Source organism: Ambystoma mexicanum, chromosome 8 (assembly GCF_040938575.1).
Source record: "Ambystoma mexicanum isolate Mex_15411 chromosome 8, UKY_AmexF1_1, whole genome shotgun sequence".
In the NCBI taxonomy this organism is placed as follows: Eukaryota; Metazoa; Chordata; class Amphibia; order Caudata; family Ambystomatidae; genus Ambystoma; species Ambystoma mexicanum.
The window spans coordinates 797406854-797432585 of NC_090929.1; the positions used below are offsets into that span (position 1 = coordinate 797406854).

At 48.0% G+C, this 25732-nt stretch overlaps 1 protein-coding gene across 4 annotated transcripts in view; it reads left to right on the top strand.

Annotated features, from left to right (window-relative positions):
* The window catches only part of SIRT1 (sirtuin 1), a 2084986-nt gene that overhangs the window by 918790 nt on the left and 1140464 nt on the right, over positions 1 to 25732 (top strand). For all 4 annotated transcript variants that reach the window (XM_069610638.1, XM_069610636.1, XM_069610637.1 and 1 more), the window contains one exon: positions 12007 to 12154. In XM_069610638.1, the coding sequence (XP_069466739.1) occupies positions 12007 to 12154 (148 nt within the window). The remainder of the gene's footprint in view (positions 1 to 12006; positions 12155 to 25732) is intronic.

A 25732-nucleotide genomic window follows, 5' to 3' on the forward strand; every position in this document is an offset into this window, starting at 1 on the left:
ACCCAACAAGTAGATAAAGGATTTAAAACACCTTTCGGGCTACCACGGAGAAAGGGAGGCCTGGCGGAACAATGTACCTTAAACGTGAAGTGGCACCTGCGGTGGCGGTTGTTCCTGGTAGTTCCTGCAGTTCGAGGGATCCAGCAGAGGAAGAGAGGCTCTCCTCGTGGAGGAAGGTTCGAGTCACTGCACTTCCCAGGGATGAAACCAGCCGCGGTGCTGCCAAACGAAGTTTAAAAGGTACACTCCTTTTAATCGCGGTCCGGGTCGATAGCTGCCTGGCACTGTCGATTCGACCAAGGCTGGTCCAGAGGAGCGATGGGCGAACTGGTTGTTCCCACCAGCTCAAGGGAAGAAGGCTCTTTCGATGAAGATCTCCTCTCGTCGTGTGGAAGAAAAGTGGTGAGACGATCCAGCAGGGCTTCACCGGTGGTGTTAGATGCTGAAGATGTTTGTGGCTTCTCTCCCCTTCGGTTCCGTAGTTCCAGTGGCGACGTCTTTCTCTTCCAGTCCTCAGGACCCTGCTTTTATGCAGAAAGAGACCCGTTCATACAGCCTAGCTGTCACTCACAAAGTGGATTGGTCTTTTTGGCGGGAGACCCTCCAGCCTATCAGGTTAGAGTGCGACGTGAGTTGCTGCGGCAACTCTGTCCAGGGGTCCTACTCCCCCTCCCACACAATGGACCCATCCCAGACTCAGTGGCGCCGGAAAGAGGGCTTCTGGGCAGAAGCCTGCCAAACGGACGAACAAAGGATCCCCGACCTGGGTTAGGATCGTAGAGAAAGACACGAGAAAGAAGTTATATTAAAGTTCTGGCAAATAAAACCTACCGGAGCAAAGTTAATATTGAAATGTACCAGCGGTATGTTAGAGGCTGTCAGAAAAAGTGTTAGCCTCGAACAATGGGCAAATCCCATTGGGAAATATTCACGGTCGAATATTTACGGTAGTAACCACTGGCACCAGCCAGAAACCTTAGAGAGAGGGACTTTAAGGTACCCCCTCGAAAATGAACATAGGGGAAAAACTATGAACCCCTTCCAATACCTCCATAGTAAGATGGGTTGTACTGGTTAAGTTCATAAAAATCGACTAGTAAAGTCAATGGGGACTTTACATGCCCTGGGAGACGGTAGTAAGTCCCAGGGTATGGAGTCTATGTTTGGGGGTCGCTACGACACCCCTGTGTCACAGCACGGAGGGTGCGGTGTGACACATGTGAATAAAGATGGTTCCACTGGGGGAGAGAAAATCCCAAAGGCATTAAACACAATAATAGCCTAGCACACACATAGCAGAAATGCCTAAGAGTGGGAAAAAGAGTCTCACTCTTAGCAGGTAAAAAGAAACAAACCCTTCAAATCCAGCAAAGCTGCTCGGGGACTCTATAGGTAAGGGAAATTAGCCATAAAATGAGAATTCTCCCTAACATAGGCCCAGGAGCGACCCAAAACTAAGGGGCCCACAAACAAGCGAATCGCAACAGGACTAATAACGGCGACTAACCATATCTCCATACACATCCCTTCAAAGGACTGATAAGTCATAACTTGCATTGCACACACAAACCAAAAGGCAGCCTGTGCCGAGACTGGCAATGCCAACCCTTGGAATCCATTCTGAGTCACGGAACTTCCTGGTTACTCAGAACTTGTGAATGGTCTGTGACCCGACACCCCTGGATGTTAGCACAGGAGATTGAAGGGAATCCTGGTCACGGTGGTTACAAGGGGGTGGAGGGGGAGTTGGGGTAGATGCAGGGGGACGATGGAAGCGGGTAACAGAATCGCAACTGAACGTATGAAAGGGCGACTAAGAAATTGGGAGGGAACAAACCGGATAGGCGATGGAGGCACCAGAGCGCCACACTATATTGTTAAAATAGCGAGCAACCTTCCTCTACTCAGAAATGGCTGAGATAAAGATAGTTTCCCTGAACGCACAGGGACTGAACTTGCCAGTAAAACGTCTGGTCATCCTGGACAGGCTGAAAGCAATGCTGACAGCGATTGGGATCCTACAGGAGACGCACCTCCTCCCTAATGACGAGAAGAGAATGGCCCATCGAACCTTTCCACAGCAATACTTTGCATCTAGCTGGGGGAAAAAGAGGGGTGTTCCCATACTAATAAGGAGTGCTCTAGACTTCAAAAAAATCACAGCCCCGCAGAGACAGAGAGGGAAGATACCTTGGGCTTAAGGGGTTGATAAAGGGTAGAATATACACAATCCTGGCCATCTATGCCCCTAACGAACTACAAGATGTGTTCATAACGGACTTACTGGGTAAACTGGGCAGCTGGTGTGAGGGCCAACTGATTATAGGTGGGGACTTTCATTGTGTTATGGACCCATTGTTGGATAAAAAACTCCCTTCCACAACAGCCGACCAGAAAAATACAGGCACTGGGTCGCTTCTTTAGAGAATTGGGGGTCATTGAAACTTGGCAATTCTTTCAAGGGTACAACAGAGAGTACACCCACTCCTCGGCCGTCCACATCGGATACTCCAGAACAGATATGATCCTAGTCTCTGCTACATTAATCCCACAAATAACGAGTTTAGAAATAGGAATGGAATATTACTCGGACCATGCACCGGTTTTGGTGGGAGTGGACTGGGGGGGGGGGGGGGGGGGGAAGAGGGGTCAAGGAAAAACTGCCCTGGGGGCTAAATGAAATTCTCCTGAAGGACATAACACTAAGAGCCCACATGGAGGCCTCTATCAACAATTTCTTTAAAGAAAACTACAATGGAGAGAACAGGCTGGGGGGTGATATAGGATGCGGGGAAGGCGGTTATCAGGGGAGAATTTGTGACAGGCAGCTTCATACTACAGGAAAAGGCCATTGGTGACGCACCAGCTGGAAAAGGAGGTGAAGGAAGCTGAAGTTCAACACAAATCCAGCCGCTCAAGAAAGTCCCTACGAGTGCTCCGGAAAATCAGAGCCCAACTGGAGAACCATACTGCGGACCGGATTGCCCAGTCATTGCTACACACAAAACAATCCTACTACATCCATGGGGCTAAGGCGAATAGATTCCTTGCCGCAAAATTGAGAAAACGAAAAGCCCAGAATTACATGGCACAATTGAACGACGAGCACAGAAAACCACACAGCGGAGCTTGACAAAAAAAAATAATGAAACGTTTCCCAGAGGAACTCATAAGTAGCGAGAGCCTTGACCCTGCATGGCAACTCTTATATCAGCTCTCTCCCCTTGCCCAGATCGCAGAACAAGACAGAACAAGTCTCGAGAACACGATCTCAGCAGAAGAGGTCAACGATGCCATTTCAGCACTGCTGGCAAATAAAGCTCCTGGTCCAGAGGGCCTCGACAACGGTTACTGCAAGACTTTCCGCATTCAGATACTTGGTCCGCTAATGAGGCTATATAACTCAATTAGAGAAGAGGGGAGGGTAACGCCCGATATAGGGAGGTCCATAACCATACTGCCCTTGAAGCCGGGAAATGATTCCCACAACTCCGCGAGCTATCACCCTATTACGTTGCTGAACACTGATGCAAAAATGTATGCGAAGATCCTTGCCACTCGATTGATGAAAATCCTCCCGAACATAATATATGACCAGGCAGGGTTCATCACGGACCAGCACACACAGGATAATGTAAGGTGAGCATTAGCCGTGATAGACACAGGGCGACGGACACAACAAGCGTTTGTAGTGGCCGCCTTAGATGCTACCAGGGCATTTGATAGCATGGACTGGCGATACCTGAAACTGATGTTGGAACGCTTCGGTTGCAGCCCAGAGTTCACTAAGATGGTGCTTGCCAACTACCAAACCCTGTCGACAAGCTTCACGATCAACGGTCAGAGCATGGAGTTCGTCAAGATTAGAAGAGGCACGCGACAGTGCCCACTCTCCCCCCTGATCTTCGCGATGGCAATGGAACCATGCACAATGCAATTCTGACAAGATGCCAGCATCAAGGGTGTGACGTACGGTCCGGAGACCCATAAAATCGCGCTATAAGTGGACGACATCATGCTCTTCATGGGAGATCCAGAAGGTACGATGCGCAGACCAATGGCACGGCTGGAGGAATTCCGACAGGTCTCGGGATTCTCCATTAACTTCCCTAAATCAAAAGCTATGAATATCAAGGCAAGGAATAAAGTGATCGAGACGCTGGAGTGGGCATTCCCGGTGATCTGGGTGGGGGAATCACTGGAATATCTGGGGATACATCTCACCAGAGAACTAAACAAGCTATATCGGACAAACATACTACCTCTATGGAAACAGCTACAGGATGACATGCTCAGTTGGAAGTCTCAGGAACTGTCGTGGTTTGCCCGCATCACAGTAGTAAAAATGACCATACTCCCTCTGTGATAGGATCAATCCCGGTGCCCATCCCTCCAGCCAAGACCAGAGAGTTGCGAAACGCAATATTCAAATTCATATGGCAAGGTAAGAAACCCAGGATCCAAAAACGAATCCTAATGGTTCCCCCACTCCTAGGTGGCTTGGGAGTTCCAGAAATGGACAGGTATATCTTAGCAGCACAGCTAGCACCAATGCTGAGATGGGCGAGACCTGAGAATCGCAAAGGATGGTGTAGAATTGAACAGTCAGCTTTGTCGACTCCCCTAATAACCTTGTTGAGCCTGAAAGCGGAAAATCGAGAGGGGGAGCGCTACTGGAATCGATTTAAAATGGTTGCTGCAAAGCTGGGACGAGGCCCGGAAAAGGAAACGCATCCCGCAAGGTCTGGGCCCTAGCACACCACTGATGCACAACCCAGTCTTCACACCGGGTCTCCAGAGAAAGTACTGGGAGGGCTGGTCGGGTGCCGAGACCCTGACCATGCGGGACATATACAAAGATGGCTCCCCATTACTCTTCATAGACTATCAGCAGAAATTCAACATGGGGGAAAAGGAGCGCTACAGATGCACACAAATAAGGCACTGGATAACCCACCTAACGGTGACGAGGGCGGGCACAAGGTCGCCGCCAGGTCTCGAGCTGCAGGAGGGTCAGACAACAAAGGGGGTAACCAGACTCTACAGACTGCTTTCCAACGTTCAACCGACGGACAGTCTCCCATATAAAGTGAACTGGGAAAGAGACATACAAGAGACGCTAACGGAGGAGGAATGGAGTAAAATATGGGCACACGCACATGGTACTTCCAGATGCACCAGGATTAAAGAATCGGCTTACAAACTTTGCCTTAGATGGTGTATGTCCCCATACCGCATACATAAGCTCACAAAGACGTACTCGCCAAGCTGCTGGAGGAACTGCGGTGAGAGGGGAGACCTATTCCACATGTGGTGGACATGTCCCAAAGCCGTGGCTTACTGGAAGGAAATACTAGGCCACATTAAAGACATCTCTGGAGTCGAGCTACCGATGTCCCCGAAAACCATTCTCTTAGGTGTCCCCATAGAAGGAATATATGCAATGTTGGGAGCGAAAGCCACCCTCATCACTCAACTGTTATCAGCGGCGAGAATGACCCTTGCGCAGAATTGGAAAAACGAAGCGGCCCGATATCGGCATGGTTGTGGTTCAAGGTTTGGGGAGTGATGGCTATGGAGAAGATATGCACACTCAGTACTGGAAAATACCTAAAATTCATGACCGTCTGGAACCCCTTCCATGAACTGGTGCAGGACAGAGCAGCCCAATACTTCAAACCTCGTCTTCTTAAGAACACACGTCATATGAGCCCCACTAAACGAAAGATGAATTGGACTCAACCTTCAGCGAAATAACTTGTACCTGTTGAATTCTGTATCCCAAAGTTGTGGTTCAAGCTGGGAGGCTGGGGGGTACGGAATGGGGTGAGGGGAAAAATTGAAAACACTCTAAGGCAAAGGGAATCTCAATTAACTGAACGGTACGAACATAAGAAAGGTTCTGAACATTAATAACCTAATGAAAGTGTTATGTCTTGTTGAACTTGTAAGCCTTCGATTCAAAAATAAAGTTGTTTAAAAAAAAACGTACTTTTGTCATTTCTAGGGTCGTGGGTTTCAGCCTCCACTGGTGACTGGCCTTAGTGTTTTGTGTATGCCCCCTCAGTTGTTTCTACCACGCCAGCCCTCTTCTGATTATCTCCGTGCTTTATAGGGGAGGCACCTTGTGAATCTATTCCTCATTGTTGTTGTATTCTTGCCCCAGTGACTTCACAGTCCTTCCGTCATCTGTTCTGGCCAGACTGCTTGTGTCCGGTGTGGGCTTTGTTTCATGCAGGGCCAGTCTCCTTTGGCTTCCTTTATGCGCCGACTTCCTGACTACCTGCGCACTGCTATGTTCCCAGAGTCCCTTTTCCTGTGGGTGACATGCCTCCCAGTGCCTTGAAACTATATATATATGGCCTGGGGTTCATTTTCTAATGTGTTGTCTGTCACCCGATAGTCTGCGCTCATGTGTGGGCTTGTGTCCCTCTTCCTTTAACAGCGCCTTGTTTATGGAGGTGTTCTAGGCCAGTATTGGTGTGTGCCCCGTTGTGGCCACATCCCCACTCTCTCACACTGTTGTCTGGCGTTGCCTTCTGCTCTCCGTATCTTGAACTTTCCATTGCAAGTTGGCTCCAATCCACAAAGCTTGCACTGGTGGGCTCCGGATGGCCCTGCTTGTTTATGACCGCTGGCCATCTCGCTTTCCTTGACACTCATGCAAACATGTCTGGTTTGCCTCCCGTTTTCCATGGCTTCCATTCATCCAGTGTTCGTATTTGGGTCTGAGGTGTCCTTCCCGACTCCACTGCTGTCCCCCAGCACAAAGCCTTTGTCTAGTCAAATAGTGGGTGCCGTCTTGAAGTTCGCTGTGTATCAAAGGCAGATGGTGTATCAAAGGCAGACGGGGAGCAGTTGCAAGTGGATCTAGGTCATCTGCCATAAGCCCCGTCCACCTGGTGCCTTCCTGCCTGCCGCTCTTTTTCACTGTTAAGACGGATTTCTGAACTCTGTCCTGGAGGCGCAGAGGTTCAGAAGGCCAACCTAATTACTTGGAACAGGGTAACCTCTGGACAAGCCAGACCAATCAGGGTAGCGATCGCGGCGGTCAAGACTAGGTCTCAAGAGGGGTGAGGGTGACTGAAAGCCCGCAATGAGCACACAAAGCAAGGACACTTACAAATTACTCCAAACAGGTGTTATATTAAAAATATATACACATTTATTTCAAGGCCTTTGCAACAATGACCGTAGCGAGAAATCACAATAAAACTCTAGTAAACCAACACATACCAAACCAATACAATATATACACAAATACAAACAAGTCTAAAGCGTTAGATGCACGAAATGTGTAGTCCACCTAGAAGGGGAGGAAAACAGGCAGTGCGAAATAATGATTAGACCCAGTCCGCCTTCAGAGGCACCTAACTAAAAGGAAGTCCAAGCCCTACGAAGAGTGGAGCCTTGTGCTCAAAAGTACCTGCACACGCTGGTGCCAACGGGCAAAAAGGGGAGTCTCTTCGAGGGAATCGGGCAGTTCAGTTTGGTGCACAAATGAAGAAGAACAGAGTTCCGCGACTCAAGCGCAGCCTCCACTGTGGGCAGAAGCAGAGCGCGAGTACGGAAAGGCGTGCTGTTTTGACACAGCGGGGAAAAGCTGTGGGCTCCTGCAGGAGGGCGACCAGTTCCTAGCTATGCTACTCACCGGTCCCCGATGCAAGCAGACCCAGGCTTCTCCGCATCAGTTTCAGTGCTGGCAGGTTCAGGGGAGCAGGGGACGTCTCGTCGTCGTGTAGATTCTGCAGCAGCAGAGTTGAGTTAAAGATGTCCCAAACGAAGTGAACCCGCACCGTTTGTTACCACAGCAGGGCAACGGAGCGGCCGTGTGTATCTCAGCCAAATGTACACTACCCACGTCAGACCTGGGAATGCCAAGTGTACGAATCGTCTGAGAGTGACAAGGACTCGAAATACAACACAACCTGACGGCGGTTACAGAGCAAGACTCCTGGGTAGGCTGGTTAGTCTGCTGGATGGCCCAGTGACACTTCCGAAGGCTTACGTGCAGGAGATGGTGAAGATGCCGAGAATAGCTGTTCCCGCTATTCCAAGGGTCGAAGTACCAGTACAGGCCTTCTGGTTCGATCAGAGGTAGAAAGGGTTTCACAAGAGACAGCAGTGCAGAGGAGCAGTCCTTCAGCGGGTCACCAGCGATTCCTCGGTTCAGCCTCGTGGTTGCAGGATACTTGGCTCCTGTATTCCTTAGTTTGTGAGAACTCAGGAGATCGACATGATAGTGGCGTTTCCAGCCCCCTCTTATCCACGGTTCCCTTTGCGCCAAAACGGAGGGGACCCAATGGGAGATCCGCTCATCAAACACTCACACCATACGTGGACCTATCACGGTCCACGGTGGTCCCAGGCATTCATACCACACTAGACTCTGGCACCCAGGATGTGTATTGGGACCAGACATCCCAGCCCACATCCTGGAGGCACACACAAGGCCTGTAGAAGCCTGCGAAAGCATCTGTGTTTCGCGGGAAAGTACATGCCCAAATAAGGAAGGCCCCGGGTCGGCTCGACCTGGGGAAGGTGAAGGGGGCAAGACGGTCAGCGGACAGGACAAAGGAGCCTCGTGGTCTGGCCATTTTGGGAGCCAGGCCACCATTTTGGGCTAAGCGCGAGAAACGCGCTTGCAACGCCAAAAGGAGCTCAAAAACACAAACGATCGCTGCCACCATTCCCGTCCGTGATTCACTTGCACCGATGAGTTACAATCCAAAAAGAGTATCTAGGGCCTGTAGAAGACTAGAGACCCAAGAGAGCAGTAACTTAGCTTACAGTGCCCTCTTGTGTCATGTTGCACGAAAGCTGCAACATGATAAAGAAACTACGGAAAACGTTTACCGGTACTGACTGTCTTAAGGGCATGTCAGTTTCCCTGTAAGAATGGAGCGAAAGCCCAGAGGAGTGCGGCAGAAGGCTGCACTTCTCTGGCAAAGTCTAGATCATGGTGAAAACAGCAAAAAGTTTAGGGGTTGCCACATGGAAGGAAAATTACCCACAATTAAGAAATCTTTCCTAACATTCACCACTTAGCAAGCCCCGCCCACCTGGTGCCTTCCTGCTTGCCGCTCTTCACCACTTAGCAAGCCCCGCCCACCTGGTGCCTTCCTGCTTCGCGCTTTTTTTCACCACTTAGCAAGCCACGCCCACCTGGTGCCTTCCTGCTTGCCGCACTTTCACCACTTAGCAAGCCCCGCCCACCTGGTGCCTTCCTGCTTGCCGCTCTTTTTCACCACTTAGCAAGCCCCGCCCACCTGGTGCCTTCCTGCTTGCCGCCCTGTTTCCCTACTTAAGGAGCCCTCCAGCTTCTTTTCCGGAGCAGGTGCAAGTGGATCTAGGTCACCTGGCCTAAGCCCCACCGACCTGGTGCCTTCCTGCCTGCCGCTCTTTCTCACCACTTAGCAAGCCCCGCCCACCTGGTGCCTTCCTGCTTGCCGCACTTTCACCACTTAGCAAGCCCCGCCCACCTGGTGCCTTCCTGCTTGCCGCTCTTTTTCACCACTTAGCAAGCCCCGCCCACCTGGTGCCTTCCTGCTTGCCGCACTTTCACCACTTAGCAAGCCCCGCCCAACTGGTGCCTTCCTGCTTGCCGCTCTTTTTCACCACTTAGCAAACCCTGCCCACCTGGTGCCTTCCTGCTTCCCGCTCTTTTTCACCACTTAGCAAGCCCCGCCCACCTGGTGCCTTCCATCACCGTCTTGTGGCCAATGCTGGATTTGACTTTTATGGACTTCATTCATTCAGGGTGCGTCACTCTTTCTCAACTCTCATGCTGGACTTTCTTTGCATCTTGTATTCATGGTGGCCCTGAATCAAGATGGGCTGTTCCCATCTTCACCTTGTATCCTGGCTTGCAACATTGTGTTACTACTGACTTATGCAATTGTATTCGCTCTCCACTCTTGCTTCTCCACTCTGTTTGACTGCTTACTCTCTGTTCTCTCCTCCTTTCCCTTCTCCTATCTCCTCCCCTTACTTTCTTCTATGCACTTACTCTATCAGAATTGTCCCTGGACCTAACATGATAGCAACCTCGTCTGTTTTCTCCACCCTCCCTTTATTGTTTTTTCCCTCCTCACCACCCCTCCAGCACTATCTGAAATGTCGTCAGGCCTAGAACGGTAGTCACCTGTCTGTTTCCATTTCCTTCCCACTCTCCCCCCTCCCTTCCTTATCTATGTCTTAGCTCTTGCACTATCTGAAATGTCATCCGGCCGAGTACGATAGTTAATTTCACGTCCTTACTGTTCATGGCCTGTAAGAATGTAGTTGTATTTTCCCTTGTTCCCTCTCTTGCCCTGAAGTGCTTTGAAACACATTGTGTATAGGCGCTATATAAACGATCATATCATAAGTGTCAGGCAGCATTTTTGTCAATCTTGTACTTTAGCTGGGGGTCATCTATAATTCTGTTTTCCTCCGTGTTCATCTTGCTTGCGAACACTCATTATTAAATGTTTCCACAAGGTGTCATTATATCTGCTTGCGCGTCCCTTGCTGGTCTGTGCCGGCAGTTTGAGCCGTGGTTGTTACACTGGATCTCGACTAGATTCTTGCAATCCTTGGCTCTGCGACCGTCAGTGTTTCTGCTACAATCTGACGAGATCTGTTTTCTCTGCTTTCTTGGCATGCGCTGCTTCTGTCCTCTGGTGCTCTCTGTGCTTTCCTCCTTTGTAGCCTTTCCTGAGCTCAGAGTCTTGTATTATCTCTGTATAGGCGCCATCTTCAGATTTGGGTTGTGAAGACCACCGAACTTCACTTGTGTCGTATTGCTCTCAGCAGACTGTTTTCCACCAGCAATAGTCTGCTGTTTGCTCTTCCTATTCACGCAGCCGTGGCTCCAAGATCCCTTGTTACTGCATGTATCTTCAGCATATTTTTGTTTGGATCATTGTTGGATCTCGAAAGGTCACAGGATCTGCGACTTAGCTCATGGCCCTGTAGCCATGCCCCCCCCCACCCCCCACCCCACCAGTGGTCTTTCACTTAACACTAGTAAAACTGAGTTGATGCTAGTTGTGACTGAAGCTAAAAACCATAAGACTAAGTCGGAATACGCTCAGATCCAGCTCGCCGGATGCATGATTAAAACAAAATATTAAGTTAAGACTCTTGGGGTCAGCAGCTTGGTCTCTATGGCCTTATATTATATCAAATTAATTACTCATATGCGCCCATTTGTTTCCAAAGAGAATCGAGAAATATTGGTAAGAAGGTTGATGTGATCAAGAATTGACTACTGTAGTCAATCGACTACAAGTTGTACAAAATAATGCAGTCAGAGTTATTATGGACCACGGGAAAAGGGACAATATATCTGAGGCCAGAAGAAGTCTACACTGGCTTCCAATAAAAGACAGAATTTTCTTCTGCCTCATGCTGATCACCTATAAATGTTTGAGAAGCACAGCTCCAGCTTATCTGAAGGAAGAATTAGTTGTAAAATCCAGTGCACACAATCTGAGATCCAATCATTCTTTGCAACTGAAAATTTCGGCTTGCAGACTGTCACAGGTTAAAGGAGTTTTTTTTGCAGCAGCTCCGGCTGTCTGGAACAGCCTTCCATTGAGTCTGAGAGTAACCTTCAATTATGGTCTTCAGAAAGACATTTCTGTTTAGCTAGTTAACTCACTCCTTACAGGCATCGTGTTATTTGTATGGCTTACTGACCCCTTGTTTTTAAGCATTTGTATGTTCATGTTTATGTCCTGTTTGTTTACTTTTCTGAGCACCCGTAAGCCCTCCGTGTAAGCGGCCGCGCTCTATAAATTGATAAAGTAAAGTTAATAAAGAGTGGGCGATTGCACATGCTCACCAGGTGCCCCAGTGAGGTTTGTGGTTTACAATGGTAGGAATGGGCAAGACATTTTGTTCTGAAGTCGGTGCGTCCAGAGAGTGAAAGAAGGTGGGCTTTAGGGGAGTGAAAGACTAACAGTAAAAGTCACTGTGGTGAGTAACATGTACTGTTTTATTGTGTGCATATTTGTCTAGGAGATATATCCTGGCGCGTTTCAACCATCATTATGTCACAAGTTCATAGCCATGTTGGACAAAGATGGGAGACTTCTACGGAACTACACACAGAACATTGATACGTTGGAACAGGTTGCAGGAATTCAAAGAATTATCCAGTGCCATGGTTAGTATTTAATTCTATTCATGTTGGGTTTTATGTAGGACACATTGCTCAAAACCTATGCATTGTTTAAGTGCAGGATATTTATTTTATACATTTCTATAATGTATTGACTCAGTGCTTGTATTAGACTATGCTTACAACTTTTGATATGAGAGTAAAGTGATTACTGATCACAATGATTTAATGTGTTTTGTGGCTTAGAACGTCAGTACATCAATAGGTGTGCACATCAAATGTGGGTTTGGGAACAATGCAAAACTGTATTAGTGAAATAATGGAAAATAGTCAACAGTATAACATTGGCAGCATGCTACTGGCCAGCCTCCATACTCAAACGATGGAACATATATATATTTTTCAAGAGACCTTGGAGCACAATATCTATTTTATGTTGGTTGACCTCTTCGCTTGTGCATCTGTCCGTTGATTTATTACCCATTTACTCCTTCGGACCGAATATAGGTTTTGTCTAAGGTTCCTTGTTGGACTCATTCTATACATATTCCTTGCTGTGTAAGTAGAGGAGGCGCAGGTTAACAAGATTAAAGTAACATCAGTCGGAAGTTATCACGGTTTTGGAAAAAAGCACAGGAAATGTAGTCTGTTACTGCTGACTAAGTAGATGTGCATACCGTGATTAAAATGTTGATGCCATACTCTTTGAAATTCAGCTTCCCTTTCTCTCTGATGAAAGCATTCATACATAAAGAGCAGATGTCGAATGTAATGTAGACGGTATATTTGCCTTAAACCCACATACCACTACCCCAACATCCTACCCAGACTCCCATTCTGTGCTATCTGTAATCATCTTCCACATTGCCATTCTAAATCCTGCAGTGATGGAACTAACATCCCTGCACAAGTGAAAACACTGTCCCGCAACATGAGGCAAGGATTAAGTATGCCACCTATGTGGTGCCATTGGAGGCGAGTGGGGAGAAAACCACCTAATGTTCATAGTCGCAGAGGCCTTTGGGTCCAAAAACGGAGAATAAAACCTTCACTGTTCATTTACAAAATGAATCTTCATTTTTAGAACCCTTTTCCAGCAACACTACAGAAATGCCCTTGAAACATTGAAATGAGTAAACACAGACCAACCAAATAGGATCACTAGTACCTAGTCATACACCAGGGGCACCCTCCCACCAACTATTTGATTGTACAATCAGTCCAACATGAGCACAATTAGCTAGGAGGGAAATGCATGCCATAAGTAAGTGGGCCAAATTTAGCCATTTCCAATTGGAAAATGAGACCAGGTGAGAAATGTAATGGCTTCTTCAGGATCTAGAATGGGCCGGGAAGATGGCTCATTAGCAGTTTTCTTATCTTGAAACAGTGCTGAGCAGCACATGTTCAATCCTCCCGCGTTTATTGGCTCGACTGGCATAAAAACGATATACATAGTTTTATTTGTTTTTTAATTTTTTTTAAATCGTGCCTGGCCTTTGTAAATCATCCCGAGCTTGTCTAAGAAGAGCATGGCTGACATAATGGTCCCCTGTCCCGAAGCCTTTGCAAGACTTGTGAAATTACAACTAGCATTTTGGATAGGTTACATTTGGGTAAATAGAATTTAAAAAGTTTTGCCCCTTTGTACTGCAGGTCCCATGGCTTATGGGTTTTCCTCAGTAAATTGCTCTCAAATTTAACTACCAGACAATGTGTGTTTACCATCTTTTTCACTTACGCAACCTTTGTCCATTTAACCAGGATTTGGAGGGAGAAAGTAGGATCCTGTAGAAGTTGACTGAAGAATGATTCCATATGCTTGTTCTGGATCCATTCTGGAAGGCACACAACCTGCAAGCTATGGTTTGATTTGGACTCTATCTATATTTTAGTCTTGGATTCCCCCTTCACATTTCATTGTGGTCCCTTAGACTTCATGCATGCTTATTCTACTCTGACAATGACACAGGACGATCAGCGTGGCAAAATGTGTTCATCGGGTATCCACTTTGAAGACGTATTTATAGAGTTTGTGGTTGAGTGAGAAACTCAGTGACACCTCCGGGTGTGGCATTTGTGGACATAATGGAGGAACCGAGGAGATGCAGGCAGGGTCTTCTGCCCATGCTGTGGAGGTCAGTATTGTCAAGCATGCCAGGAAAACGCTAGAAGTCAGAAGGAGGCTTTTTGAAACAAGCCTACCTGTAACCACAACATGCTCAGCATAGGGTAAACTGACTTTGTGTCAGGGACCCAAGTCTTAGTCGACTGGAGGTGCCTCTATGGCATGTACTAGTTGCAACTGTGCATATACTATAGGAAGTTATAGTCCCAATATATCTAATAGACACACATGCATAGGTCTAGCAGCCATTCACTTATAAATCACAGGAGCAGGGGGCTTTCAGTGCTCAGTTGTAATTGTGTTCACCAGCGCACTCTGGCAAGCACTCCAGAGCCCATTTCAAATCACAGAGCCAGCAGGTATGATTAGCCGTTCAGTGTGACTCTAGCACAATCCACAAAGCTGTTAAAAATGGAAATTGGCCTTCCTGTTCCAGCAGGCAGCATTCCAGGCTAGGCCCTCCCCTGACTAACAAATCGGGGAGGGGGGGTACCCCTTAGGGCCCCCCTCCTCCTAGTCAACCGGCAGATGGTCTGAAGGTCAGTGTAGAAGGCTAAGCAGGAGGTGCTGTGCTAAAAATAACGGTAGCCAAGCCCATGCGGTCACGACAGATTCCTCCAAATTACAGAAGATCCTTACCAACATGATGACGGCTTTCTCCTCCATAAAACTCTAAGCTTGACGACATCACCACCTACATCACGTTGCTTGGATCCAAATTAGAGAAAGTCCAAGATCGCATTTCAGAGGCTGAATCAAGAGTGGGAGTGGTTGAAGACGAGTAGTCTACTATGAAAGACATTGGATACCCTCAACACTGTAGTTCAGACTACCCAGTAGAAATAAGAGTATTTGAAGTCAGTGCAGCTCTTCCTCAGCAGTGCATATTGGGGATCCTGGAGGGACCCACTGGGGATAGCATGGAACAATTAGTTGAGACCACTCTGATGAAAATCTTGGATTGACTCTCACTTTCAATTTTTGGTCAAAAGGACCCATAGATCCCTGTTGACCCCCCGCCCCCCCCCCCCCCCCCCCCGAGGCAGGGCGGGCCCCACCTCAACCTATCATAGCCCCTCTCCTTAACTATCATGGCAGACGCTATACTGCAGGCTGCTCAAGGAAAATTGAACTAGACCTTGGATAGAATAGGATCTTTATCCTGATTTTTCTACGCAGTGCAGCGGGAGCAAGAAGCTTTTTTTGGGCGTCAAGAAGCTTCTACGGGACAAATCTATCTCGGACTTCTTGTGGCTGTACCCAGCTAAACTGAGATTAACTTTCCAAAACAATGTGTATTTCTTTATTCTGCCTGGGGAAGTGGCGTCCCTCATTGAAAACAATGGGATGCTATGGGAAGCCTTTAAGGTATATATCAGGAGAATTTGACAACTGAATTTGGGGTATTCAGGTTATCCGTAAAGACATACACGACGGTGAGATGGCCCTTTAGAAACTAGACCTTGAATATGCAGCTAACCCTACGCCAACTAAACCTCAACATATAAGCAATTTGCTAGATCATTTTCGAATGCATGCCGACAGGGAGTTAAAGTTCTTAGGTACCCTGATGATGGCCCACCAATATGGGGAAGGGGGAGACCTGGGTGGACCCTGGTGCGCCTGGTTCTACAAAATAAGGGAAACTCTATCATTCCATGCATACAGGTTTCAGGGCACCAGCAAGTCTTTGCTAACTTGGAAATAAATGCCACGTTCCATAGCTTCTATGATGCCCTGTATAGGCAGCAAGATACCTGTACCATGGCGCACATTTAGGAGTTCTTAGACGAATTACCACTGATGCAATTATCAAATGAAACAAGCTACCGATAACTGAGGAAGAAATCTGCAAAGGCATTGATGGTCTCCCCTCAAGCAAGTCTCCTCATTCTGCCGGGCTCATAGCTGAATTTTATAAGCATCATAAAGGTATCCTTACTGTAAAGACTGGTGGGTGGTATCTGTACTCCTGCCCTCTATATGGCAGAGTAGAAGCACAGAGCACCCCAGCCACGGTTCTCTATTTTGTAGCTTGGACGAGCAACCGAGGCTTAAGCTCTCAGTAGGTGATGCAGGCTGCTTAAGTACAGCGTAGTACCCAAGCCCCACACAAAGGAATATCCACACACTGTTATGTGCGAACACACTTCTTTTATATAAATAAGGCCCAAGATATATACATCAATTAATAACACACTTTGTAGTCTGGCAATTCTAATATGGCAAATATACACAATGTCTGTGGTACCACACTTAGCTGTTGACTCCTTTAAAATGCATCAACTGCTGACAGTTCTAATGTCATACAAATCATACAGCAATGTGTATCAGCATATAGCACAGGAAGGAAGACGGGTTGGGTTAAACAATGACAGAATGCTGACCCGAGCTACGTGGATGCAGTTCTGTGTGAGGATCCCCCCACCTGGGCAACCTGTAATAAAGACTATTAACAAGCCCAGTCATTAATGTTTAAATAGTCTTGTTTCCTTGTTAAAAGCCTTTAAATCGGGAGCCACAGGGCATCGAGATTCCTCGAAGAAATGTGAACACTTGCATCGAGACTGCAGCTTCGACCTTCGCAGTGCTCATCGACGATCCAACGTGGATGTCCTGCGAAGATGAGGCGTACAGTCTACCTCAATGCAAAGAGTTTGGTGCCACAAAGAAGACTCGGTGAAGAACGTAGGCCCGGCAGCGGTTGTCTGCGTCGACGATCGGGACTCGACCACGGCTGGATTTCAGATCTTCACTTGTCAGCGTCTTTGTGGACATTGGGTGGCGGGAAACCCACTGACGGACTTTCGTTGGTCGTTGACGACCTGGACTTTCTCCGGCAGGCAAAGTGGTCGACTGTGTGATGGCAAGGGAGCCCTTTGTTCTTAGGCAAGGTGGAGCGGTGCGGCTCTGGTTGTCTAGCAGCACGGCGTCAAGCTGTCCCCGCTTCTGGCCAACACGACTCTATGGGCTTCCATTGGTTACGGAAATCCTCCGAACCCCTGTCTTAGGCGAAGGACTTAGACGGCCTCAATGTCCTGGTGCTTTACGTCAAGATTTCTCGGCGGACCCCATCCGGTCGACAGCCTTTCGGGATGGACTTCCAATGTGCCTTGATGAAGATTGTGCAGAAGCTAATATTCCCTCGTAGCTCGGGAAGAGGTGGTCTAGCCAGGTCCTCTCTCAGATCAGTCATCGACAGACTCGATAGCTTTCAGATTTCGTTGAAGGAAAGCAGCAGCAATTCTTCTTCTTTCAGCTTGGCTTCAATGATAAGCAGCTTCAAGTTTCAACTTCAGCTTCTGAACAAATTGGGAAGTGAGAGGTCCCCAGATATACACATCTGTCCCTCATTCACTCTGCTGAACCAAGCTCAGTCAGCCAATCGGACAGAACGGCATTCATGCAGGCAGGAAGCCAATCAGACTCACAGGCATTCAGGCTATTCACTTCCATCCTGACACCTATAACAAGGAATGTGGATTGGGGCAAGCATCCAGCCTTTCAGCACACCACACTGCATTCATGTCAGTTTCGGGCAGGGCTGTCACATTCATTGTGTCATCCACATAGAAACCAGACACCTGCTTATTGGTCATACACTCTATTCACACAGGTCCCACCCCAAGGGTGTACTCAAAACATGCAGTCACTGAGAAGGCGCCAGCCTGTCTGTCCTGGACTTCCCCACAATACCATATATGGTTCTTCCACCCAACAGCCAGTCAGGTGAAGGGACAGAGTTAGGACTTCCCAGGACTTTGGGAAAAACGAGGTAACAGAAAGCAAGAGGCCGCAGGGGCCATCTTGCCTCCATTCAAGAATCCATGGATTCCTGTGGCAGGGCCTAGGTATTCTAAAATGGACGATACTCGGAGCACCTGTCAAATTCAGCATAGAGTTGCCACCAGCCTGTACCCTGCTTTGTGGGCCACGCACAGGTGCCTAAAAACATACACTAGAGGTACAGGGTTGTACCTCCTCCCGTGGGTGCCATAAGGGTATCCCAAGGGTCTCTGTTCACCATGACCAAAAAGAGGAAGAGCTGCACTGACAGGAGTCCCAACTGGACTTCTGTGCAGAAAACATCACAGAATACACATAGGGGAGTACAGGTCAAGGACATGGAGGCCTTGTACTTCCAATGCATTTACAGCATCACAGTTAGTAATGCACTACTGGCGGTATCGGAGGAGGCTAGGGTGAATAAGCAGCAGCCATCAGCCAGGAGGGAAGCAATTATAGTGCTGTTAAAACCCAGGAAGCCTGCAGATGAATGCAGGTTTTTATAGACTATCGTTAATGGATTCAGATGTGAAAATCTTTGCCAAAATTTTGCCAAACAGACTTATGACCCTAATGTTAGATATAATGCACCCAGGCCAATCGGGGTTTATTCTGGGTAGATCCACCAGTCTGAATCTATGCTGGGTGTTTGCTGTCATGGCTCATGTAGACCCCTCCGTGCAGGCAGCAGTACATGTATACGGTGCTTGCACACTGTGGTGTTGGGTCACAATGGATCCCACGGCTAGGATTTCTACCAATGGGATATTATCTGAGCCTACACAAATCGTGATGGGCACTAACTAAACCATGTGACAGAGGGTGATTCTCGGCCCCAGATTTTCATTTGTGTTACATAGCTGCACAGACGCACTACGCATCATATTGGTTCAAACAAGGTGCAACCACTCCCCATAGCCGAATGGAAGGGAACATAGTATACCCTCGCAACATTAGGTCCTTGATACTCGCCTGAAATATATGTAAAAGTCCGTTCGACCCCATAAGAATGATGACGCTGCCTTGGAATAAGTGATTTCAATATAGGAAGGTGACCGCCCCATATAGTAAAGGAATGCCCTTATGGCGAAGCTCGCTCCCACTTTAGATAAAAGCATATCCAAAACTTGGTCCCGGTTGCTCTGAGACATTATTGGAGGTGTATGTAGGAGGATGATTTATTTCCTTTCCTGCGGGAGGCTTTTCAATCCACATGACCAAACTTCCCGGAAGTACCATCTAAAGACCCAAGTCTTTCATATAAAGCAAAGGGTTGTGGGGGTGTCCACTCTGTGTTGTCATTGTATGAATTAATGTTGTCGGGAGCCCTGACGGGCCTTCCAAAGTATGCACGAATTGGTGTACAGATCTCGGTATTGAAATGACCGATGACGTGTGGTGTAGAATATGCTATCCCTAAATTCGCGATTTCGGCGTATTCAATTAAAAATACTGAATAGATGGCACTACACTCCCTCCAGAATGCAACTATTTAAACAAGATTGTGAAGGCATATGCCCCAGGCTTACCCCGGAAGTTGTTGAATGTAGGATTTTTTGGCAACAATAAGTATGCTGCAGAGATGGGCTCACCAGGGGGGCCCTACGATGGAGCAATGGCTGAAAGAGGTGACTTGGTCTAGCAATTTAGAAGAAATGTGGATTTTATTATTGTCCCAAAAAGGAAGTTCCTATGTAAACTTTTGAGCAAACGAGGCTCAAAGCATCTACATGGGAGCATACATTTTGCCATTTCAGGCAGCCTGCTCAGCTCATGTTAAGGTCTGCCCTGGCAGCACTAAACAAGCAGCAAAAGCCCCCTACTGGGAGCTTTTGCTTACTGCAGTAGAGCAGAGCTGCATGAGCTGAGGAGGCTGCCTTCACTTTCATTTTACGTTTTCGGTGCTCCCCAAGCCAAGTGAAGCACAGAAAACGTAAAATGAAAGTAAAAAAGCAAAGGCGCAGCAATTATAAATACAACAACTTTGTATTTCTGACTGCAGCGGCTTTCACTTTGTCTCCTTGGTTCCCCCGACCCGGGGGAGCACAGGAGACTCAAGGCTGAAGCCAATGCAAACCTAAATACAATGTTATTTTAAAATATGCTGCTGTTTTCTTTCTACGTTTCTCTGGCTCCCGGGTCGGGGGAGCCCAGGAAACTCAAAGCTGAAGCCACAGCAAACGTAAATACAAGTTATAAATGCATGAATAAAAGTTTCTAAGTTAGAAAGAAAACTGCAGAATTTATTTTCCAGTGCTAACCTTTATCTCTTGTCATACTCCGTCATGTACATACAGTCCTGCCGGCACTTGCTGGCCTGTGTAACTGAGCATTAATAAATAAAAGGTAAAAGTTTATAAAAAAAATAAAGAAATCGCGTGCACTTAAGCAGTCACTGATGTGCCCAGGCTTGCCTCAAGCATGGCTCACCACAAACGCACACACCACTACAGGCTGGTGGGGTGCTGGGAATGTCATGCCCAGGTACACTAGGTTCTGCATGCTAGCTGCCCCTGCAGGAGAGCCTGAAACTCCACCCCAGAACACTCCTCATTGCGTACTGTGGCAGAAGATGCAGCCCCTGTCAGTGTCCAGACACTCTGCCTCCATAGTGCCAAAGGTCACCAGGCAACCAAAAATGGCAGCTTGAATCCACGGAAAAGGAACTCTGCAAACCATTTGCATCGCCCCATGATTTGCACTTCTGGGAGGTAGTCGGTGAGGGAGATTTGCCATATGGAAAGCCTCTGATGTCTCTAGAGATAACTGATGTGCTGGCATGCAGCTATCTTGGCTGTCTGCAGAACATCAAATACATGTGGTCGTCTTGGTGAATGGCTCTGTGGCACCCCCTGTTGATTTACAATATGGGTGAGGAACAACCCCTGTAGGAACATTATTTGACTTCTACGTTAGCGTCTTTCAATCTGACATATTCTTCAAGTTGCGTTATCCTCTTTGACCTTGTAAGTCATCTCCATTCCCCATCTTCTGTACACATGTCAACTGCTGGTTCCCCCTCATGACACCCTCTATTTGACAGTGTTGCCAGTGACTACTTCCCCACACTGCATACCAGTATTCCTGGACACTCTGCCCCCCCAACCCTCAACCTGTTCATCCTAGTGATGGCATAGATCCCCGGCAACCTCAAGGAGGAGCAATGGTGCCTTGTTGTAGACTACCCATTACTACGGAGGTTGAATAACTGCAACCTTCTGGTCAAATCTTTGTTTACCCTTGAACAGTATCTGGTATGGTGTAAAAAAAAATTTAAAAAAAATAAATAAAAAATAAATAAAAAAAAACTAAAAGTAAACTTTGATGGGTTGGAGACAAGCCTTCCCAAACACTATCTGAGGAGCTTGATTCTGTCCTTTTGCACTGATAACACAAGATCAGTGAATCTTGAGGCCTCTGTGACTATGCCTGGCCACCATTATGCAAGCTTCCCCGTACACCAACCCTTGGCTCATTCACCTCAATGGTTGCTTACAGCAAATATAAATAAAACCATCTTTGACGAATAGTTACGCTTATTAGTGAGCTATTGATGCACATGATTTGTGGAGATACTCGAGGATGCTGGAACCAGAGGGTGCTCTGTGGAGTAGCTGCCAAGATGGCCATTCAATAGAATAGTGTTTATTCACTGTATTCCTAATGACTTTGTCATTTGTACATTTCTACTTTGATCAAGATGGCCCAGATACCCCTAGGTCAGGGGCGCTATATAAGTAAAATAAACAAACGTGCCAGCATGTGTTATTTAAATCATTGGTGAGTTGTGTATTATCCCTGGTGTTTGACCATTGGCACTCCATCTTAATTGGGGAAAGTGTATGAATCAAATTCTTCACTGGAGAAGTGGGGCCTGTGGTGATCAGTGTGAGGAGATGTTGCAGGTGAGTGGGGCCTACATCCCTCCCATGTAGACCGGGACACTGTACACAGGGCTCTGCATGGGAACTGACCTCCTGCAGGGACACAAGTGCTTCCCTCTGGGTGTGGACCTCAGGATGCCTACACATTGCGTTTCAGGTCAGTGTGTACGAGATATTTATAGGGCAGCAATGAATGCAGAGAGTTTGTTCCCCCCTACTCCCCACCCACACACAATCAAAAACGCCACACCAATATCTATTTTTGGATTCTTCACTAACACTGTTTTTGACTCATTTAACACCAATCTCATCCCTCAGCCCTTTGCAATAGGCAAGCCAAGAATCAGGCCGGTGTGCAGAAAGAATATTTCGAAGGGATTGTGTCCTCCGACGTATTCCTTATCTTAGATAGAAATCCTTCAGCTTTGCTGGCCTCGGAAAATTTTTTCGCCAGAGGGCGCTGCGCGTCGATGATCGCCGAGTCGATGACCCTCGACGGCCTCCGTGCCGACGTCGACGTCATCCTGCCTATAAAGGCCGCGCGCAGCGTCCGTTGCTCAGTTCCGTTTTTCCGCGCTTCGTTGTGCCTCGGAACACCGTTGCTCAGTTCTCGTCAAGATAACGTATATAATAACTACTATTTACCTCGATATCGATGGCATCCTCCTCCGACCCGACGACCCCTCGGTCCGGTTTCAAAAAGTGCCGAGACTGCGGGAAGAAAATGTCGTTGACGGACCCTCACAGGGTCTGTTTGTGGTGTCTGGGAATCACGCACCAGAGTTCGGAGTGTGAGGAATGCCTTTCCATGACGGCGAAAGCCTTGAAGGAGCGTAGGGGGAAGCTCGAGAGAGGTAGGTCAACTTTAACTTCCTCGAAAGCTTCTTCGGTAGAGTCGAGACGTTCGTCTCCTCACCATAAAAAACACTCTCGATCTAGATCACGAAGTGGCTCCCACCACTCGTCGACATCGAGACACTCGAAGAAGAGACGTAGGAGATCCCCTTCGTCATCTTCGTCGAGTTCTCCTGAGAGAGTTCATTGCCCCACAAAACGCAGCTCGCAAGCTGAGTGGGAGGAATTCAGGAAAAAGATGCTAAGCGTCTTCGAGAAAGCGGCCTCGTCCCCCTCGAAGACAGCTGAGGGTGATACCCCGGGTAAAAAACCCAAAAAATCTAAACGCCGCGAGTCGCAGTACCCGGCGGAAAAGTCAACCCGAAAGCGCCTCGAGCCATCGGGAGATAAAGCATCATCGACGCCATCGTCGAAAACTCCTTCGAAACAGAGGTCGGCGCCATCGACGCCGTTGTCGAAGGATTCATCGGCGCATCAGTCGATCGAGTCGACGCCGACGTCGACGCCGATATCGACGCCGGTGAAGGAAATAACCACGGCTACTCCACAGCCAACGGTTAGACAAAAGACCTCCGACTCGACGCCGAGAACGTCGACGTCGTTCTCGAGCAGGACTCCGATCCTTTCGAGTTCTTCGAGGCCTAGTACACATTTCTCGACGCTTTTCACGGCGCCTTCGAGTACTTTCACGTCGGTGTCGACGACATCGACGTTTTCAAGGCCTGTGATGATGGCTCCTTCTGCATTGGAAATGGGGTTTATACCATTCCAAAAACCAATGTATCCCCCTTTAACCTCGATTTTTGAGGAAAGGGAGGATTCAGACCAAGATATTGATTTACAGAGGACCACATCACCAGAGCCAGAGACTTTCGCCTCTGAGGAAGGAAGATTAAAAAATCTTCAGGATGCACTTCAGGAAGCTAGTGGCTTGGACACTTCTCCTGAAGCAGAATTTATCAAACCAGACCCAGGAGAACATGCGGAGACTCCATATAGAGCTCTGATGTCTAGAATCATAGAATTTATGGGTTGGTCTGCACCTTCTCCTGCCTTTCAGCAGGATGACCTCACTGACATACTGGACAAGGGCCCACAGGAGGATCCTGTGGTTCCATTTCACTCTGCTCTACAGAGAAGGATTTTGACAAACTGGGAAACGCCAGAAATTATCCCGGCAGTAAATAAAAAACTGTCAACAAAATACAGGGTGGCTAGTTCTGACCCTGAATGTTTGTCAAAACACCCTACTCCTGAGAGCTTGGTTGTACAGGCTGCAACCTCATCAGGCAGCACATCTGCATACCCCACTGCTCCGCAGGATAGGGATGACAAAAAGTATGATGCCATGGCTAAGAAGGTTTTTTCTGCCTGTAGCATGGCGTTAAAGTCTATTAACGCGACCTGTACGCTCGCTAGGTTCAGCCACACCCTTTGGGAGTGCGCTTCATCAGCGGCTGACTGCCTCCAAGAAGGAGAGGAAAGGGACGCATTTTTAAACATCATCAGGGATGGTAAAGATGCGATGTGCGAGACCCTACAAACTGGCCTAGATTCTGCTGACAGTATCAGCAGGGCCATGGCGGCAAGTACCACAATCCGCAGGCATGCGTGGTTGAGGAAGTCTGGTTTTGCCTCTGACGTGCAGACCAGGCTTTTGAATATGCCCTTTGACGGTTCTACCCTCTTTGGAAAGAAGGCGGATGACAGTTTGGAGAAACTGCAAACGTCCAAGGCAGCAGCCAAGTCATTGGGAGCTGCTATCCGTCAGAATACCTTTCGTCCTTCGGGATCATCGTGGAGAGGACGGTCCTTTCGTTACTATTCCTCATATGGAAGGGGCAGGGGACGACCGGCTCAAAGAGGCCAAGGAAGATTTACCCGTGGTGGACGGGGTAGGGGAAAGAAAGCCGCACCCGCAGGAGCAGGAGCCACTTTACCTTCGGCAACTGCATCAGCCGCTTCAAAACCACTCTGAGGTCTCCCCTCACAGAACACCAGTAGGGGGCAGGTTAACTCACCATCTGACGGAATGGCAGGCTATTACGTCAGATGCTTGGGCTCTGGAGACAGTGGCCCAAGGTTACTGCCTGCCCTTCCTACATATCCCTCAGAGTCATCCACCGGGGAACAACCCTTTGAAGCTTCCAGATCCGCTCCTCTTGCAGGAGGTTTTAGACCTGCTAGAGAAAGGTGCCATAGAACTGGTACCTGTAGCGGAAAGGAACAAGGGTTGGTACTCCCCCTACTTCATAATACCGAAGAAGGACGGAGGACTGAGACCCATCTTAGACTTACGGGAATTGAACAAATTCCTCCGAAAGGACAAGTTCAAGATGGTGACTCTCTCTCAGATCCTTCAGGCCCTCCAGCTTCAGGACTGGTTGGTATCTCTAGACCTCCAGGACGCTTATTTCCATGTGCCGATCCATCCCAGGCACAGGAGATACCTGAGGTTCGCAATTGGCAGCTCTCATTATCAATTTCGAGTTCTGCCATTTGGGCTAACCTCCGCCCCGAGGGTCTTTACCAAGCTAATGTCGGTTGTGGCTGCAAGTCTAAGGAGGGAAGGGATTCATGTCTACCCTTACCTAGACGATTGGTTGATCAGAGCTGTATCTTCGGAACAGGCTCAGAGACAACTAGATTATGTTTGCCACTTCCTTCACAAGCTGGGCTTCTCCCTCAATTTAAAGAAGTCACAGATGATACCATCACAGAGACTCCAATTCATTGGAGCAGTCCTGGACACTTCCCTGGGAAAAGCCTTGCCACCAGAGGTGAGGGCTCGAGATATTCTGCAGATGGTCATCAGATTTCAGAATGCCCAATATCTCCCAGCCTACGACTTTCTGAGGTTGCTAGGCCTCATGGCATCCTGCATATTCCTCGTGCCGGAGGCTCGCCTGAGAATGAGATCCCTCCAGTGGGCACTGAGAACTCAGTGGTCACAGTTCTCAGGAAGGATGA